The sequence below is a fragment of the Notolepis coatsorum genome (assembly GCF_963971535.1).
Source record: "Notolepis coatsorum genome assembly, chromosome: 11".
NCBI classification, from domain to species: Eukaryota; Metazoa; Chordata; class Actinopteri; order Aulopiformes; family Paralepididae; genus Notolepis; species Notolepis coatsorum.
In genome coordinates, this window is record NC_140175.1 from 51268751 (window position 1) to 51289692 (window position 20942).

At 41.9% G+C, this 20942-nt stretch overlaps 1 protein-coding gene across 1 annotated transcript in view; it reads left to right on the top strand.

Moving 5' to 3' along the window:
- Window positions 1-20942, top strand: part of LOC311237118 (glycerol-3-phosphate acyltransferase 4-like) — a gene marked incomplete at both ends in the record, with an annotated part of 40617 nt that overhangs the window by 6084 nt on the left and 13591 nt on the right. Inside the window, 6 exons of the mRNA XM_084324924.1 lie at window positions 7044-7113; window positions 7705-8005; window positions 12715-12789; window positions 13478-13567; window positions 19344-19437; window positions 20251-20366. Of these exons, the coding sequence (XP_084181050.1) occupies window positions 7044-7113; window positions 7705-8005; window positions 12715-12789; window positions 13478-13567; window positions 19344-19437; window positions 20251-20366 (746 nt within the window). The remainder of the gene's footprint in view (window positions 1-7043; window positions 7114-7704; window positions 8006-12714; window positions 12790-13477; window positions 13568-19343; window positions 19438-20250; window positions 20367-20942) is intronic.

Genomic DNA, 20942 nt, shown 5'->3' on the forward strand with positions numbered 1-20942 from the left:
CGCGCGGGGAAGCAGTGGAGAGATAACTTTATGCTCCGTGTCTCTCTCTCTCTCTCGCTCTCTCTATCTCTCTGTCTGCCAGTTGCAGACTGTGGGTGACTGTCACTGAAAGCGCTTATGGGCGGAGCCCATCCAAAAATAGCCTGAAATCCTGAGGCTGAAAAATTATGCTTTTGATAAGTTTGATCAAAAATATAAAACAATGACTCTTTTTGAAAAAAAACTTACAGATGTGTTCCATAGACTCTCGGGAATTAAAGTTGCCCAATTAGTGCAAGGAATAGCAATGCATGTTCCCTTTAAACGATAAGACAGGAACTAACGATCAAGAGTACACACACAGAGACAGGGACCAAATTGCTTTCTAATCACACGGAAATGTGAAGGATACTACATGGTGGTATAGAGCAGGGGTTCCCAAACTTTTCAGGCCGCGACCCCCAAATAACGTGTCAAGAGAGCCGCGACCCCCACTATTATAGGAGGTAAAAAAATATATATATAAAATGGAAATGTATGGTTGAAACATGCAAACGTTCAAACTTTTTTTATTTTTTATTGTAGCGTGTATAGGGACAAAATGCCAATGGATTAAGTATAATATGCGCCGCTCTAAAACCATACTTATATTCACCACGGTATAAAACGGGAATGTATGGATGGAAAAAAGATTCCTTTTTCACATATTGAACGATAGATACTCAATGTCAAATGGGCCATAGTATTGCATCCACTATTATATTTAAATAGTTATAGCCCTGCAAACAAGGTGAGCGACTCCCATCGTTTACAGCGGTGGCGGTAGCTACTACAGGATGAGGCTAATCCCCGGCGGTCAATGAGTTAATGCATAAGGCATTTATCAAGTCTAGTCAAATGTATTTATAAAGCACATTTAACAACAAACCACGTTGACCATACAAACCAAGTGCTGTACAGACCACAGCAGGTACTAAAATGACAAGAAATACACAACTAAAAACAGAAAGAGCTCACATAGGCATCAATACACACAATAGTGCATAGGCACAAATCAACATATTTAAAAACAGATCATAGGCACAAAGCACCATATCAGGTGGATCCAAAGGCTAGCAAATAAAAGTGTGTTTTGAGCCTGGACTCAACAGGAATCAACAGAGGGGGCCGATCTGACGACAAAAAGTGGGGTGTTGTTCCACTGTCTGGGGGCTGCAACAGCAAAGGTGCGGTCACCCCTGAGCTTGAATTTCGAACGTGAGACGACCAAAAACAAACAGGAGAACCTTAAAATCTATTCTATACTGTACCGGTAGGCTAGAACAGGACTATGGTCCCTCTTCCGTGTACCTGCAGCGTTTTGTACTAATTGCAGTCGGGACAGGGATAACTGACTAATCCCAGTATACAGGGAGTTGCAGTAGTCGGAGATGAAGGCATGTATGACTGTCTTGAGATCTTTGGATGAGAGGAAAGGCTTGATTTTGGCAATGGTGCACAGCTGGAAAATATTTTACGTTGCTGATCAATGTAAGTTTGATCAAAAATATAAAACAATTACTCTTTTTGAAAAAAAACGTACAGATGTGTTCCATAGACTCTCAGGAATTAAAGTTGCCCAATTAGTGCAAGGAATAGCAATGCATGTTCCCTTTAAACGATAAGACAGGAACTAACGATCAAGAGTACACACACAGAGACAGGGACCAAATTGCTTTCTAATCACACGGAAATGTGAAGGATACTACATATGGTGGTATAGAGCAGGGGTTCCCAAACTTTTCAGGCCGCGACCCCCAAATAACGTGTCAAGAGAGCCGCGACCCCCACTATTATAGGAGGTAAAAAAAAAATATATAAAATGGAAATGTATGGTTGAAACATGCAAACGTTCAAACGCACACACACTAATAAGCATTGGAGGCTTTTAACCAGGGCCGGACTGGAGAAATCATTCAGGCCAGGAAATATAGTGCAAAATATAGCCCCAGTCAGGCCACTTTTTAAGCAGGGGGTCTGGGGGTCCCCCACCAGGAAACCTTTTGTTACAAAGACTTCATTTCCTGCATTCTGGTGCAGGAATCTTTTTATTTGTACCCTTTAAATGCCAGTGTTTGTGATGGCATCACAAATTAGGCTAGCATATGTATGATTAGCAACAACACTGATTTTGATGGATTTTCTATTTTTTTGTAATGTCAAGATTGAAAAAAATACAATGCCCTGATCATAACACCACATATTCATTTTATAATTCTAACCCTTTAAATGCCAGTGTGTGTGATGGCATATATTTGCAATATATCAAATGCAAAGTAGATTTTTCTGGGGGGGATTATTACAGGCTAGCATGTGTCAATGATTAGCAACAACAGTTTTTTGTAAGGGTCCCGCCTCCACCAATCACATGCGGCTCCCTTTGTGTGTGTGTGAGAGCAAGAGAGAGAGAGAGATAGTTCTCCAACTTGTGTGAGTTGCAGTGATCTCCTGGTTGTTCCCCACCTAGGTTATCTAACTATTGCGCTGCTGCAACTAGAAACACTGGCCTGGCCTTGGATTTATATATTATATATATATTTTTTTTTTAAATCATCTGGCGACCCCCCCGCGGCGGCTCGCGACCCCCACTTTGGGAACCCCTGGTATAGAGAACATAGGGAGTGACGGGTTAGTACTTGGATGGGAGACTGCCTGGGAATACCAGGTGCTGTAAAGACTTAGGCATTTGGGAGGGAGGTTGCAATTGGAGGTTGAAGGATTAGGATTCAAGGATCAAAGAGCAACAGGTGAACAGGTAGATTGAACAGGGGAACAGGTGAACAGGTAGAGTAGGGCTGGGCGATATGGAAAAAAATCATATCGCGATAACGATATGATAATGTTATCATATTTCTCGATATCGATAATTATCGAAATTGTTATAAGTATAAAAAAAAAATTTAAACAACAGATGTATGTTTATTTTGCAGCAATTCTTTGTCATTGCCGCCATCTTTAGTGTTACATCCCCTCACACTCCAGTTCTCAGGCTGCAGCTGGTTTAAAAGCGAAAGTAAACCGGCTTCTCTGCTGGCTGTGGCTCCAGGGGAGTTGAACAGTTCTGGCTTTGCTAGTTTATTTTCGATCTTTTGGCGCTTTTTTGGTGGACAAACCACTGCACATGTGCACCGTGACTCGTGACTGGAGTCTAGTTCTGCTAGCACACATAGCCTACTGTGTACAGATGGTTTCAAACTGTATTTTAAATTAGAAAGCAAACAAAATAAATGGACAAGAGAAAAATAAATCTCAATTTGGTCAGTATTGTCATTTGGACAAGCAAAGCCATTACTTTAAGTTGCAGGCAAGAAAGACAAGTCTGTCCACTGTCTTGTCTCTTGTCTCTTTAAAACCAGAGACAAGTTAAAACTCTTGACTTGACTTGACTTGTCTCTGGTTTTAAAACTGCCCTGTTGCAGGTCAAAAAATAAAAATAAAAATAACGATTTTCTTTCCCGATATTCGATATCGATTATTAAAATATATCGCGATAGTTATCGTTATATCGCCCAGCCCTAAGGTAGAGTGAACAGGTAGAGGGAACAAGGGGACATGTGAACAGGTAGAGTGAACAAGGGAACAAGTGAACAAGGGAACAAGTAAACAGGTAGAGTGAACAGGTAGAGTCAACAAGGGAACAGGTAAACGGGTAGAGTCAACAAGGGAACAGGTAGAGTGAACCAGGGAACAGGTAGAGTGAACAGGGGAACAAGTGAACAGGGGAACATATTTCAGTATTGGGGTCTTATCCCTGGGATGTTATCATTGCTTTATATTTAGTGTTTCATCATCATTAATTTGCTTTGCAACTTTGATTTGCTGATAAAATGTCATCATAAAAACACAATGGAAAGAAAGCAAAAAACAATGCCCTCTTTAGTGTTCACATGCATTTCAGCATGCAACAACTGCAGAACCACATCTGCAATGCAATGATGCAGCAGCAACAGATTATCTCATTTACTATGACTCAACTTCTTTCGGGGAGCAAACTTAAAGGAACACGCCAACTTTTTGGGAAATTAGCTTATTTGCCATCTACCCTGAAGTTAGACAAGCAGATACATACCCTTTTCTTCTCTGTGCATGCATTAGGCTTAGGGAACAGCCGCACCATTAGCCTAGCTTAGCATCATTCACTGGAACTAGGTGTGCCAGTGTAGCCTAGTTCCCAACAGTCATGAAATACACTCCAAATACAACTCAAAAACGTTCCTGTAAACATGTTGTGACCTGTGTTTTTACCACGTGGAAAGAATACATTTTTTTGACATTTTTGTTTTTTAAGCAGATTATTTTTGCCGAACCACTGCTGCGCAGTGATTTCATCACCTCAAAATCCACGTTGTAACTTCCGTCAATAAAACCAATGTGACTAAGTTAGTAGCCAGCAACTAAAGATCCGGACCGGTTGAAGCTATGGCTACTTGCTCTGAACATAGATTCCAACACACCAATATAAATAATCAAGTACCATCGTGTTTGCTCAGAGCATTTTGCACAAGATGACTACTGTATTATGAAAAGATTTGGGCTGTCAAAGTTAATGCTTTAATTTTGGAGATTAATTGAAATTATTTAAAGCGTTACATTTTTTTAATCTAGATTAATCTATGGAGTGAACATTTTTCAACGTTCTGAACTTTCAGCAATATCTTTGCTTGTTATTTTTTTGCATTGACTCATGCACCTTTTTGAAAATCATCTGACATGAAGATGGAACACATTTGTTGTTAATATGATTTATATTACTGGTAGTTCATTCAAGACAATATCGTCCTCTAAGCCAATCTGCACTTTAACATAGGCCTGGGTTGTTTTTATTTCTGTTAGGATATAAGAAAGAGGTCTAGCTGAGTCAATGTTGATGGTTTTGTTGAACATTTGTATTTCACAAGAGATAAAGCTATTAAAATAGTCTTTGAATCTAAATATACTTTCTTTGTGTTGATTTTACATTAATTCCATGATTTTACTCAAGTAAATATCTGTTACAAGCTTCGGTCTTAACCCATTCAGTGCCAACCACGAGTATAGTCGGGTTAACTCGCCATCGCTTTCGTGCCAATCACAAGTATAGTCGGGTTTTAATCGTTATTTCTTTTATTAGCGATATCCATTCATTTTCATCCATCCAACCTGATGTTATCGTTGGGAATGGGTCTGAGCTCGCAAAAGGGCAAATACCGCCGCCTATCGTCTCCCGGATGGTATTGCACATCATTGGATTGGATTGGCTGGGTATGTGCATCAGAAAAAAAAACTCCGGTCCGGGTTTCCCTTATCGGGCATGCAGTTGGATACTATTGCAGCTTGGTCGAGTCAGGGGGGCAGCTTGGATTATGTGTTTTGGACTATAACGTTGGATCAATGGACGCGATCGATATTTGGACTGGCGATCAGGAATTGGATTAATCTTTTTGCATGACATCAGATGTGTGGTAAGGCCTTTATGTTACGAATCTTGGGGTAATCAGATGTTCCTTTCTCCGCCATCGGAGCGTGTGTGTGTCTGTGTGAGGTTCGCGCCGACCAAAGTACGGAGAAGAGATTTTTCAGACCCCGCTTCTCTTCGTGCATGAGGACACATACTATCGATAATCTAGCGTTTATTTGAAAACGATTAATAAATCAAGCGACAAATGGCACGCTTTCTAAGGAAATACATTTAAGCTCGATTTGCTGGAGTTTATTGAGATGAGACAGAACGCCCTAGAAATATATTGATATTCATCACGGTATAAAATGGAATGTATGTATGAAAAAATTATCTGTTTCGTGCATGTTGACTGGAAGCAATTCATTGACGATCACTGTGTTATTTAGATCTATTGCTATTATATTTGATATGTTTTATGCACTCGCAAATAAGTCCTATTCTTAATTGGATATAGCGTTGGCACGGAAGGGCCATCAGCAGAGGGCGCTGTTGGCCCGGAATGAGTTAAGTAGAAAATGCGATTTTCTTTAATCTAGATTAATTACAGAAAATTGTGAGATTAATTCGTCAAAGAAATTTAATCTATTGACAGCACTAGAAAAAATGCTACTTAGTAACCAAACCATGAGACGTTTTCTGAAGGATACGGCCATCCTATTCATCGGCATTGCACAGAGAGGAGAAAGTGAAACACTGGCAACCATGACTGTGGTCCGTTTTCAGTTATGTTTTTAGATGGAAGGCTGTATTCCATCTGTCTAATGTTAGCGAATATTGTGAGATTGATGAATAGGACGTAATTTTGCTGGACTATGTATAATCCTCAGCGGCCCCTGCATCCCATTTGATTGCTACTGTACGTTCGCTTGCTGACTGGCGTTACATAATGTACCACCAAAAACGAGACATAATGTACCACCAAAAACGAGACTAACATTAGGCTACTCGTAAATTGGGTAACCTATTTTGTTTACTCAGGAGTTCAGGTTATATGAACAAGTCTATGACCAAAGAAAAGAGCATAAAAGTGTCTTCATTGTTTAGCCACAGTTTCTATAGTTGCAACTGGGCTTTTGAGGCACCGTGATGCGTGAAATCACTGCGCCCAGGTAGCAGTGGTTCGGCAAAAAATAATAATTTGAGTATCTGCTTAGAAAACGAAAATGTCTAATTATTTATTTATCCATGTGGTAAATGCACAGGTCACGACATGTTTACAGGAACGTTTTGGAGTTGTATTTGGAGTGTATTTTGTGACTGTTGGGAACTAGGCTACACTGGCACACCTACTTCCAGTGAATAACTCTAAGCTAGGCTAACGGTGCGGCTGTTCCCAAAGCCTAATGCATGCACAGAGAAGAAAAGGGTATCTGCTTGTCTAACTCCAGGGTAGATGGCAAATAAGCGAATTTCCCAAAACGTTGGCGTGTTCCTAAGTGTGAATCAATGGTCAGACTATGTATTTCCTTCAAAACTAGATAATTGTATTCAACTTAATAAATAAACAGTTGCTAACCCAGATAATGTGGTTGACATGGCAGGATATAAACACTTTTCATCGACAAAATTGTACTTTTGTTTTTAGTGGGCAACATTGAGAATGGAGAGGGGAGCCAAAGAAAAGAATCAGCACCTCTATAAACCTTATAGTAATGGTAAGTACTCTGTTATTAAACCGTAAGTACTGTTATTATACTAGGGCTGGGTATTGCCACTGATTTCTTGAACCAATTCGATTCCAATTCGATCAGACTCAATTCAATATCGATTCGGTTAGGGATTTTTCAGTTATAATACCAATTTTGCTTGAATATGAAAGAGATCAGACAACTAATGCTGCAAATTGTATATCCTTGCATAAAAGTTGCGACAGACTGTTATTTTTGGGCATGCGCATTTTGCACATCTTCCATATGGCTTTGCTTTTGTCCAGCTCTTGTCTTCATAGTTTTTAAAGCCTTGGCAGTGCCTTCAATGGAGCAGCTCCCGCCGTGTTTCTTGATTCAACTGAGGTTCACTAGTCTCTCGTATGGGAGAAGGCACATATTAAAAGTTCCATCTCTGGATTTTATGAATCGATATCGGATCATTCAAATGAAGATGGATTTGAATTGGAAAATATATATTTTTTCAAACCCTATATTAAACCTTACACTAACGTTAGTATTCTGTTATTAATATTAGAAACTGGTGCGATGAGTTCAAAGTCTTTTTAGTAAAAGACTGGTTATTGTTCCTCCTCCCAGGTATCATCGCCAGAGAGCCTCCGTCGACGCTGGAGCAGGAGATCCAGGAGCTTCGGGGTCCGTTGGCTGGCGGCTCAAACTCAGAACCAGAGTTTGAGATGGCAGACATCTTCTACTTCTGTCGCCGCGGCGTGGAGAGCATCGTGGACGACGAGGTGACCAAGCGCTTCTCTGCCCAGGAGCTGGAGAGCTGGAACCTGCTGACGAGAAGCAACTACAACTTCCGCCACATCAGCCTGAGACTCAGCGTGATGTGGGGCCTCGGGGTTATCATCCGTTATGGCTTCCTGCTGCCTCTCAGGTACCTCTACTAACATCACCCTCTCTCTACTAACATCACCCTCTCTCTACTAACATCACCCTCTCTCTACTAACATCACCCTCTCTCTACTAACATCACCCTCTCAGGTACCTCTACTAACAACACCCTCTCAGGTGCCTCTACTAACATCACCCTCTCAGGTACCTCTACTAACATCACCCTCTTGGGTGCTTCTACTAACATCACCCTCTCAGGTACCTCTACTAACAGCACCCTCTCAGGTACCTCTACTAACATCACCCTCTCTCTACTAACATCACCCTCTCAGGTACCTCTACTAACATCACCCTCTCAGGTGCCTCTACTAACATCACCCTCTCAGGTACCTCTACTAACATCACCCTCTTGGGTGCTTCTACTAACATCACCCTCTCAGGTACCTCTACTAACATCACCCTCTCTCTACTAACATCACCCTCTCTCTACTAACATCACCCTCTCAGGTACCTCTACTAACATCACCCTCTCTCTACTAACATCACCCTCTCTCTACTAACATCACCCTCTCAGGTGCCTCTACTAACATCACCCTCTCTCTACTAACATCACCCTCTCAGGTACCTCTACTAACATCACCCTCTCTCTACTAACATCACCCTCTCAGGTGCCTCTACTAACATCACCCTCTCTCTACTAACATCACCCTCTCAGGTACCTCTACTAACATCACCCTCTCAGGTGCCTCTACTAACATCACCCTCTCAGGTGCCTCTACTAACATCACCCTCTCAGGTACCTCTACTAACATCACCCTCTCTCTACTAACATCACCCTCTCTCTACTAACATCACCCGCTCAGGTGCCTCTACTAACATCACCCTCTCTCTACTAACACCACCCTCTCCGGTGCCTCTACTAACATCACCCTCTCTCTACTAACATCACCCTCTCAGGTGCCTCTACTAACATCACCCTCTCTCTACTAACATCACCCTCTCAGGTGCCTCTACTAACATCACCCTCTCTCTACTAACATCACCCTCTCAGGTGCCTCTACTAACATCACCCTCTCAGGTACCTCTACTAACATCACCCTCTCAGGTGCCTCTACTAACATCACCCTCTCGGGTGCCTCTACTAACATCACCCTCTCTCTACTAACATCACCCTCTCAGGTACCTCTACTAACATCACCCTCTCAGGTGCCTCTACTAACATCACCCTCTCTCTACTAACATCACCCTCTCAGGTGCCTCTACTAACATCACCCTCTCTCTACTAACATCACCCTCTCTCTACTAACATCACCCTCTCTCTACTAACATCACCCTCTCAGGTGCCTCTACTAACATCACCCTCTCTCTACTAACATCACTCTCTCAGGTGCCTCTACTAACATCACCCTCTCTCTACTAACATCACCCTCTCAGGTACCTCTACTAACATCACCCTCTCAGGTGCCTCTACTAACATCACCCTCTCAGGTACCTCTACTAACATCACCCTCTTGGGTGCTTCTACTAACATCACCCTCTCAGGTACCTCTACTAACATCACCCTCTCTCTACTAACATCACCCTCTCTCTACTAACATCACCCTCTCAGGTACCTCTACTAACATCACCCTCTCTCTACTAACATCACCCTCTCTCTACTAACATCACCCTCTCTCTACTAACATCACCCTCTCTCTACTAACATCACCCTCTCAGGTGCCTCTACTAACATCACCCTCTCTCTACTAACATAAATCAAATCAAATCAAATCAAATTTATTTATAGGGCCCGACAACACACGTTAATGTCCCCATGGGCCGTACAGGTCTTCTTTAAACAGGTCAAGAAGACAACATAACAATAAGTCAAGAACAGAACAAGAACACCATAGGGTCCAAACATTTTTTAGATGAATGCAAATAAATGAAAGAATGCAAGCACTCCCAGACATACCCCAGGCGAAGGTAAGGAAAAACTCACTAAAACCTAACAATAGGGAAAAAAGCTCCACAGGCAGTGTGGAGGAGAGAAACCTTAGAAGGGCCGTTCAAGGGGGGATCTCCCTTCTTAGATGTTGGTGATAGTAGTGTTGCAGACGGACAGTTGGTAAGCATGCACTCATGTGTGTGGTGAAACACAGATGAGTGCATGCAATAGCAACTGTACATTTTGAAAAATTAAAGATAGCTAATAGCGATAGCAACTGAACATTTTGAAAGATTAAAGATAGAGTTGATAGCGGATCTATTTGAGGCACAGGGGCGGCGCAGAGAGGGTCACGTCCTCCCCGTCTTAGTCACGGGACATTCAACACTCCGGTCGTTGCTCAGGGACAGCCGGAGACAGGGAGATAGGGGGTGGCGCAGAGAGGGTCGCGAACTCCCCGACATCATCGCGGGACATCCGGCACTCCGGTCACCACTACGAGACCTCCGGAGACAGGGGGGCACGCAGAGGGGGTCGCAATCTCCCGGCCTTCGTCGCGGGACGTCCAACACTCCGGACAACACTCCAGGACAGCAAGTCATAGGAAGACAGGGAGACGGGACAGGCGTTAGACAGCTCATGAGATTGTAGTAGGCGGACATAGCAATAGATACAAGTGGTAGGCATATATGTGAATGGAGTAGATATATGAAGTAAGCGTATTATGTGAATAGAATAGAAGTACTTAACCCAGCAATGAAACCGCGTTGACTGTTAATCTGTTAACAGTCTGTTAATCAGTTGACAGGACCACGGACAGACGGCGGAGAATAACTGATCCAAGGCCTCGGAGGTGCATGTAGAGCAGTCACTACAAGCTTGGCCAAGACCCCGAGGCATCCATCACCTTGGTCAGCGCCAGGAGACGGGTACTCAGAGAGAAGGGGGAGGGAGGGGGGGGGCGGGGGGGGGGAGGGGGGGAGAGGGGGGGGGGGGAAGAGTTAGAGAGTTCCCATGTTTGTGGTGCTGCAAAGGAGCAGACATGTAGTACCCTGTAGTGCCATGTAGTACCCCGTAGTGCCATGTAGTACATCACCCTCTCAGGTGCCTCTACTAACATCACCCTCTCTCTACTAACATCACCCTCTCTCTACTAACATCACCCTCTCAGGTGCCTCTACTAACATCACCCTCTCTCTACTAACATCACCCTCTCAGGTACCTCTACTAACATCACCCTCTCTCTACTAACATCACCCTCTCAGGTGCCTCTACTAACATCACCCTCTCTCTACTAACATCACCCTCTCAGGTACCTCTACTAACATCACCCTCTCAGGTGCCTCTACTAACATCACCCTCTCAGGTGCCTCTACTAACATCACCCTCTCAGGTACCTCTACTAACATCACCCTCTCTCTACTAACATCACCCTCTCTCTACTAACATCACCCTCTCAGGTGCCTCTACTAACATCACCCTCTCTCTACTAACACCACCCTCTCCGGTGCCTCTACTAACATCACCCTCTCTCTACTAACATCACCCTCTCAGGTGCCTCTACTAACATCACCCTCTCTCTACTAACATCACCCTCTCAGGTGCCTCTACTAACATCACCCTCTCTCTACTAACATCACCCTCTCAGGTACCTCTACTAACATCACCCTCTCAGGTGCCTCTACTAACATCACCCTCTCAGGTACCTCTACTAACATCACCCTCTCAGGTGCCTCTACTAACATCACCCTCTCGGGTGCCTCTACTAACATCACCCTCTCTCTACTAACATCACCCTCTCAGGTACCTCTACTAACATCACCCTCTCAGGTGCCTCTACTAACATCACCCTCTCTCTACTAACATCACCCTCTCAGGTGCCTCTACTAACATCACCCTCTCTCTACTAACATCACCCTCTCTCTACTAACATCACCCTCTCTCTACTAACATCACCCTCTCTCTACTAACATCACTCTCTCAGGTGCCTCTACTAACATCACCCTCTCTCTACTAACATCACCCTCTCAGGTACCTCTACTAACATCACCCTCTCTCTACTAACATCACCCTCTCTCTACTAACATCACCCTCTCAGGTGCCTCTACTAACATCACTCTCTCAGGTGCCTCTACTAACATCACCCTCTCAGGTACCTCTACTAACATCACCCTCTCTCTACTAACATCACCCTCTCTCTACTAAAATCACCCTCTCTCTACTAACATCACCGTCTCAGGTGCCTCTACTAACATCACCCTCTCAAAACTAACATCACCCTCTCTCTACTAACATTACCCTCTCAGGTGCCTCTACTAACATCACCCTCTCTCTACTAACATCACCCTCTCAGGTACCTCTACTAACATCACCCTCTCTCTACTAACATCACCCTCTCAGGTACCTCTACTAACATCACCCTCTCTCTACTAACATCACCCTCTCTCTACTAACATCACCCTCTCTCTACTAACATCACCCTCTCTCTACTAACATCACCCTCTCTCTACTAACATCACCCTCTCTCTACTAACATCAACCTCTCAGGTACCTCTACGTTATTTATACTGACAACAACTTCTCAGGTTCCTCTATTAACATCAATTTCTCAGGAACCTCTACGTTATTTATACTGACATCAACCTCTCAGGCATCTCTACATTATTGGGACTGACAGGAAACCCAGTAGAATGACCCGTACCATCCCCTTTGGTCCAACAGCATCTCTGGTACCAGTCTCCTTTCATTCGGGACTGCTTGTGCATAAAAAAAAATATATCATTGCATGACTTCACCTGAAGACATTTTCCTTTTGTCTTGTCCAGGGTGACGCTAGCTGTCACAGGGATTGGTCTGCTGGTGGTCCTCACCACCCTGCTGGGTCTCCTGCCACGTGGACAGTAAGTTGCCCCCAGTACTGACCGCCTGGTCACCCAGTAGGTCCAACAGGGATGAATAGTCAGTAGGGGTAGACCAATATACTGTATCATAAATCATGCAGATATTGGTAATTTCTTTATAAAAAATCGGTATCATCCGAATTCTGGTCGATATTGGCCCGGCAACAATATCATCTTTTTCAGGCTCTAGCAGTAGAGTGCTATAGCATAAATATCAGTATCATAGGAAATCCATAGATACCAACCATGCCATGATGCTAGCTAACCGAGAAATGGTTAAATATTACTTGTAAATATTGACTTTATACTTGTAAATGTAGCAGTATTTTGGCAGGCTAAATCTTAAGGCTAGAGCATGGATATAGGCATCATACAGACCTAGAGAACACATGGAATCTGTAGATACCAACCAGGCCATGCTTGGTTACCAGGAATGATATATTTGTTTAGAAGAGTGAGCTTAGTGTTATTATGTTTATCTCCAGATTAAGGTGTGACACTGTCTGTCTATCTGCGGGTTAAGGTGTTTTTAACAAGTGTTATCATGTTTCTCTAGCTCCAGGTTAGGCTGATTTTAACGGTTATCATGTTGTTTCTCTATCTCCAGGTTAGGCTGATTTGAAGTTATGTTGTTTCTCTATCTCCAGCCTAAGGTGCTTTTAACAGTTATCATGTTGTCTATCTCCAGGTTAAGGACGTGTTTGAGTGAGAAGGTTCACCTGGTGTATTATCGTATCTGTGTGCGGGCACTCACAGCCATCATCACCTACCACAACACGTACGTTCCAGAACATACTTAACCCTTTGGTTGCCGTTCACGTAGATCTACGTTTCTGTTTCGTTATTTCTTTTATTCGCTATTGCCATTCATAATCCATCGAGGCACCTTGTGCATGCTGTACTGAATGTGTCTGAGATCGCAGACAGTCAATACCACCGCCTAACGCCTTGCGGCCGCTATTGTACTCAATTTGAAACGATGTGGTTTCTTTTCTCTACCGAGCTGCGGCGTGGGGGTGGGTTTTAAATAGGGATGTCCGATATTATCGGCCTACCGATTATCGGACACATTTTTATTTATTTATTTTTTACATTTCTATAACCTTTATTTACCCAGGCAAGCAAGTAAGAACAAATTCTGATTTTATTTATTGTCAAAAGTATGCATAATGTTGTGTTAATTCCACAACAAGAGATATGTAATGTTAATTACCTGAAATTATTCCGTTTTTTGGGGGGGGAAATCCTGCATATATCGGTTGATATCGGTATCCGAAATTAAGAGTTGGACAATATCGGTATTTCGGTATCTGTAAAAAAGCCAATATCGAGCATCCCTAGTTTTAAACACTCCGGCAAAACAAGCGCTTGTAGTGATGGCTTGGACAACTGACCCCGCCCGCCCGTTCATGTGCAATGCCGGATAACGTCGGAGACAGGATTGCTGTGGATATCTGGAATGGCGATCACATAATTGGATTATTCTTTTTGCAGTACATCAGAGACCAGGTAAGGACTCTTATTATTACCAATCTTGCGTTGATCTGATATTTTTTTCCCCGCGATCGCTCTGTGTAGTGTGTGTGTGTGTTGTGTCCCGTTGGTCACAACACGGCATGGTTGGGCGCCCCGCTCAAAGCCCCCTTTCATGCGTGCATGATGAAAGATAATACCGATAATCTAGCGTTGATTTCAGATTGATTGTTGATCCAAGCGAGGAATGGCAACGTGTTTAGTGAATTCCAATAAAACACCGGTTTCACGTCTTTTCCTGGGATTACTCAAACTATACTCATATTCACCACGGTATAAAACGAAAATGTACGGATGAAAAAATTATCTGTTTTTTGCATGTTGATTGGAAGAAACTCACTAACAATCGAAAACGTTATTAGATCCATAGCTATAATATTTAATATAGTTTTTAACACTGCAAACACTGCATTCTCCCCATTGAATAGTACACTGGCACTGACGGCCCACAGTGCCCCCTGCTGACTGGCAATCAATGTGTTAAAGGGGAACTACGTCCAATTTAACAATTCATACATGTTATTGCTATTGTCTAAGACGGTCCAAAAACTATTAGTGACCACAAACTGTGCTAAAACATACATTTGTGATGCCATTAGATATAAAGTCTGATTCTGCTCCAATTCATTGGGAGAGATGTTATAAATCATACTGAGACACGCAGGAGAATGTTCTGATTATACAGGTACATTTTCTATTTTTAGAATTGAGAACACTACTATACAATAAAGCTCATTTAGATATAATAAAAAAAAATTTAAACAAAACAAAATCTGTTCTTCCACATAATTAGTCTCCCACTGCTTTGTTAGTGGAGCAGCTCCAGATTGTATACCTGATGACATCACAAGTTCAAGTCTTCTCTGGTTTCTGGCTTATGAGAGAGTAGCTCAGGCTTGAAATGTCCAAGGCCATGGAAATAACATTGGAATTCATAATGAGGGTGTTTGTTCCCCTTTAACACTTTGAGTGCCACGAGGTGGCACCAGAGGTAGCGCTTCAATGCCACCATCGGCGCCAATGTTACACTTAATATCGCCTAATCTATGTTTTAAATTATGGCTATGTGTCTAATCTGCCCGTCGCTTATCAAAGAATCCTTTTCCAGTCAGTGCTGTCAAGGCAGATTGGTTTTTTATCGCTTCATTTCCGTTTGAGAGCATTTTGAAAAGCACCCGTTTTGAGGTAAAAAAAAACAGTTAATTCTAGACCATTCTATGATAATCGTCTTTTACTGGAATATTCCAGAACGTTGATATTTGTCGGCCTATTTATGAATAGTTTTCAAATAAACGCTAGATGATCAATATTATACGTGCATGCAAGCACATTCGAGCCGCGCACGGATAATCGCTGTGTTCATTTCCTCTTGGACTTTTACAGTGAAACCGAAAGAGCCCATTTCACAAAACAGCCTATATCTTCATCAAAATTAGTCTGATTATCCTAACACTGATAACATAGATTCCTTACCTGACAACAGATGGTATCCAACTGGTATATTCCAATTCCTGATCACCATTCGAAAAAATCGATAAGTGTATGGATCCAACGTGTGTACAGTGCAGTACATGATTCCGCGGGTCTCAGAGGCTCCAGAATGAACTGTGATAACCCCGGCTGCATCAGTGGACTGGAAAATGTGGAGTACAGGATTTTTTTCCCCATCCATTTTCATTGAGTCCATTCCAAAATCCCTTATGTCATCTGGGAGACGATAGGGGGCGCTTTTTTCCACATCTGATCGCCGGCGGCGCTCGGGTATACTAGGGTAGGCTCGCGTGATGCAATATGATTTCAGATCGCTAAAAAAAAAAAAATCTGAGAAATCTCGTGAGTGGCTTTCAACATAACTATCGGAAACCCGAGATATCTCGTGAGTGGCAGTGAAAGTGTTAATAACTCAATTTATATACATCTTCCAATCACATCAGAACCCATCATAACACCTCAAGAATACCAAAAAAGTATAGTATATACAATAGTAGTATACAATATATTTCCCCATATTCTTATATTCAGAGTTAATTATATTGTTTACGCTGTTTATTTTTTCTCATTTTTTAAATGTATTGCCTATGTAGGGGGTTCTCAAACTTTTTTATACCACAACCCCATTTTATTTTTGGCGACCCCACACAACACTTTCAGAGCCCAAGCTTAATTCCCTTTTACCCCCTTGAATGCCCAGCACCACTTCAATGTTAACGTTAATATCGCCTAATCTATGTTTTAAATTATGGCTATGTGTCTAATCTGCCCGTCGCTTATCAAAGACTAATTTCCCAGTCAACATTGTCGTAGCAGATTGTTTTTTTATCGGTTCATTTCCGTTTTCTAGCATTTTGAAAAGCACTCGTTTTCACGGAAAAAAGAAGACATTCCATGATAATCGCCCTTTACTGGAATATTCTAGAACGTTGTCATTTTTCGGCCTATTCATGAATTGTTTTCAAATAAACGCTAGATTATCGATAGTATATGTGTACGCATGCACGCTCGTGCCGCGAGCTGAAAATCGATTATCCTAGTTCCTGACCGCTCGCACAGTCAAACAGCCATATCACATAATCACATAAAAGCTTATATCTCTGTGAAAACGGGTCTGATTATCCTAAGACTGGTAACATAGATTCCTTACCTGAGATCAGATGGTATCCAAATGGATTATTCCAATTCCTGATCACCATTCGAAAAAATCAATCCTTTTATTGATCCACCGCGTATACTGTAAAAACACATAATCCCCGCTGCTCTGAGGCTCCAGAGTGAAGCTGATCGACGCCGGTTGCATGAGTGAGAAGTAAAATGTGGAGTCCGGGTTTTTATTTTCTCATTCATTTTCATTGAGTTCAATCCAAAAGGGTGAATTACCATCTGGGAGACGATAGGGGGCGCTTTTTTCACATCTGAGCGCCTGGGGTGGCTGAATTTCCAACGGTAGACTCGGTTGATGAAATATGAATTCAGATCGCTAATAAAAAAAAACGAAAAAAAAAAAAAAACTAATATTCTCGTGATGGGCATTCAACCTGCGGGGGGGTAAACCCGAGAAAACTCGGGTTGGGCAATCAAAGTGGTGTAATGTATCGCGTAATTTCAATGTGGAAATAAGGAATATCAAAATAAAAGCACACGTTGAACTTGATCATGCATATTTATTAGAAAATGAAATTACAGCACTATGTTATCAATGAAATTAATGAATATTATCAACAAAAGCAACAGAATTGTTTCTATATACACATTTATAAAACAAGGCATATTTAGCCAAAATATGTTGCCAGACATAAAAAAAAGAAAATAATAATAAATGCGCTTTTCAAGAATATAAAAAAACAAGACTTAATGGGAAGGGTGTGCTTGTACATTTTAACAGTTCCATGATACGTGGCAAGCTTTCTCAGCGCAGCATTACACAACACTGGGTACTCGTTCCGGACTAATATCCTGAACTTTGCGAGGGCCTGTCCAGTGAGCTTGACTTTCAGTAGCTCGTCACACGAAAGATCAATGAGCGCCTTCTGCAGTGTCTATGTCTGACAGCCTGTTACGTCATGCGTAATGAACGGATCTTGGATCAAGTTGTCCAAATTGTTACGGAAAATAGTTCCGAAATTGTTCAATGAGCCCTTCTATGTGGCTACAGATGATGGGCTTCAAATAATTTTTATTTCTGTCAAATATGTCGGCTAGATAATAATAATAATAAACGAAGCATGTAGTCCTTTTTCCTTGACAGTTTTCAGCACAGTTTTCTCTGCTCCAAAATAGTTTTTTTCTTTCTCCGTGATTACATGCGCAGGATGTAGTGAGATGTGTATTGGAATACTGTGTGTCGGCCTCCGTTGATGTAGGGGCGATACATGGCAAATACAGACCGCTGCCAGGTGGAAAACTCAATCTGAGTTGGGTCGGTTTTTCTCTTGAAATAATTTTTTTTTGCCAATGAATGCACTATGTCACCTACCCGCGACCCCACTTTGGGTTGCAACCCGTAGTTTGAGAACCGCTGGCCATATTTACTGTATTCTTCTATTGCCATGCCCATACCTGTACATCCCCTCCCCCATGCTACTATGATGCCCACATTTCCCCAAGGGGATCAATAAAGGAATATCTTATCTTATCTCATCTTATTGGGACAACGTTCATTTTCCCTACAGGACAGCTGGGCGATTAATCAAGTAAACATTTTAATTAGGGCTTCCCGCGATCCTGAAAACAAGATAATCAAGATAAAATAAGTATTGTGCCATGTTGCTCTCATTTTGTCTTGTGTTGTAAATGCAGCACACCCTTCCTTCACAGTGGTGCGCTCAGCCCCTCCTCACAAGTCCAAACAGTTTCTCCAGTTATTTTGAAACATCTTTGGTAACTTGTAGAAGATGACTGAAAGGCAGCCTTTGGTCGAGAAGAAAGGTAAAACAAATGCAGTCGTCGTCATTAAGGTCTCACATCAATGAGTAATCGTGTTTAATAATTGTGATATCGATTTCAATCAAAATAATTGTTTATTATGATTTTTGCCATAATCGAGTAGCTCTAAGTGTTGGTAGCATTGGTTTGTGAAAAACTATACATCTTGATGCATTGTGACAAGGCAAACTAATCAAATAAATCTGGTATAGAGGTTTGGCTTTCCAGTAAAGTTCTATTTCTTCCAACATGGCTGCCTATAAACATTAGTGACCACTTTTGACAGAAAATGCCTAACTTACATATCCAATAATAAAACACAAACGTATTACATTTGTGTTGATATCTCTCATATATAATTTAGTTTTACACATCCAACCTCCAAGAAAAGGGGGCATTCTACATTCTCTATGAATCAATACTGAGAGATTTCTGTACTCATTGGTTTATTCAACTTATTCAGTCCGTCTGTCTGGGTCTTATTCAGTCAGTCTGTCTGTCTGTCTGTCTGGGTCTTATTCAGTCTGTCTGTCTGTCTGTCTGTCTGTCTGTCTGTCTGTCTGTCTGTCTGGGTCTTATTCAGTCTTTCTGTCTGTTACCAGAGAGAACAAACCAAAGAATGGAGGCATCTGTGTGGCCAACCACACGACTCCTATCGATGTCATCATCCTGGCCAATGACGGATGCTACTCCATGGTATGGACGCTATGCAGTGTTCTGTCTGTCTGTCTGTCTGTCTGTCTGTCTGTCTGTCTGTCTGTCTGTCTGTCTGTCTGTCTATCTAGTGTAAAGGTTTTGATAGATGCCTGATCTAAACTGAGTAAGGATGTGTCAATACCAGTACTGGTGTCAGATGTTGGGCTGGTACCAGGCTGAACTAGTATCTTCTGAAACCTAACGCATGTTTAAAGTTAAGCGACTTCAGCTTTTAGGATGTTAGAAAAATTAACAATAACTTACAACAACAGCCTATATTGTTCATTAACTATATTATCATAAAACAGAAACCTGTATATCTTATCGTGTGTTGTCATGTTTGTTTATATGTTTGTTTAAAAAATAATAAAAAAATAAAATACAAAATAAAACAGAAACCTATATTGTTCAGTAATGGTATTATGATAGAACATTACTTACTGTTGGTGTAAGCCAGGCGTTCGCAACATGAGGACCGGGGACCCGCTGAGGCCCTTGAGGAGGTTCCAGGGGTTCATTTCACTATTCACTCACTAGATATTCCCCTGATACGAAAATATAATGAGTGACTACAGTATGTGAATCATAGGTTTCACTTCATACACTGGTGTCTCCTCAACTACTAAATCATATCTTGCAACATAAATCTTCTCAACTGGGGGCCTGTAGCCTAATGGGAATCTGAATTGGTGTCCTTAACAGGAACAGATAGAGAACCACGGGTGTGTAGGCAGTGAGAGAATGTTCTTCATGTGTCCCTTGAACCTTGTGATTAGAACTGATTAGAAGTTCCCCGTGCGGTTCCTGTGTCAGGTGGGCCAGGTGCATGGAGGCCTGATGGGCATGTTCCAGAGAGCCATGGTCAAGTCCTCTCCTCACATCTGGTTTGAGAGATCTGAAGTCAAAGACAGACACCTGGTGGCCAAAAGGTAACACTGCAGTCTGTAGTTTAGTTTCTTTTTTTGTGTTAATGGAAGCGGTTACTCGTTTGAGGTCCAGGTATGCTAACAATTCACCCAGTGTACCAGTTTTCATCCTGCTACAGGAGGAAAGGTGTTTTAATGACTGCTGTACGCAAGTCAACAGTTTATGAGGACTGGTGTGAAATATTTATAGAATCTTTATCCATATTTCATAAGTAATGTATCCTGATCATTTCCTTCCTGTAGAGACAACTAGAGTAATTTGTCTCTCTTGCACTAGTGCCAGTTTGAAACATTCCTAAGCACATAGTAAATCAATCAAACATCTACTGTCTGCTAACATGGTGGATACTCTACATTGTACTGTTGTGACAGTGAATCATTAACATGGTGGATAGTATACTGTACATTGTAATGTTGTGACAGTGAATCATTAACATGGTGGATACTGTACATTGTAATGTTGTGACAGTGAATCATTAACATGGTGGATACTGTACATTGTAATGTTGTGACAGTGAATCATTACTGTCAAGGAGGAATGATTTCAGTGATCCTTTATTATTAGGTACAAAGTACTGA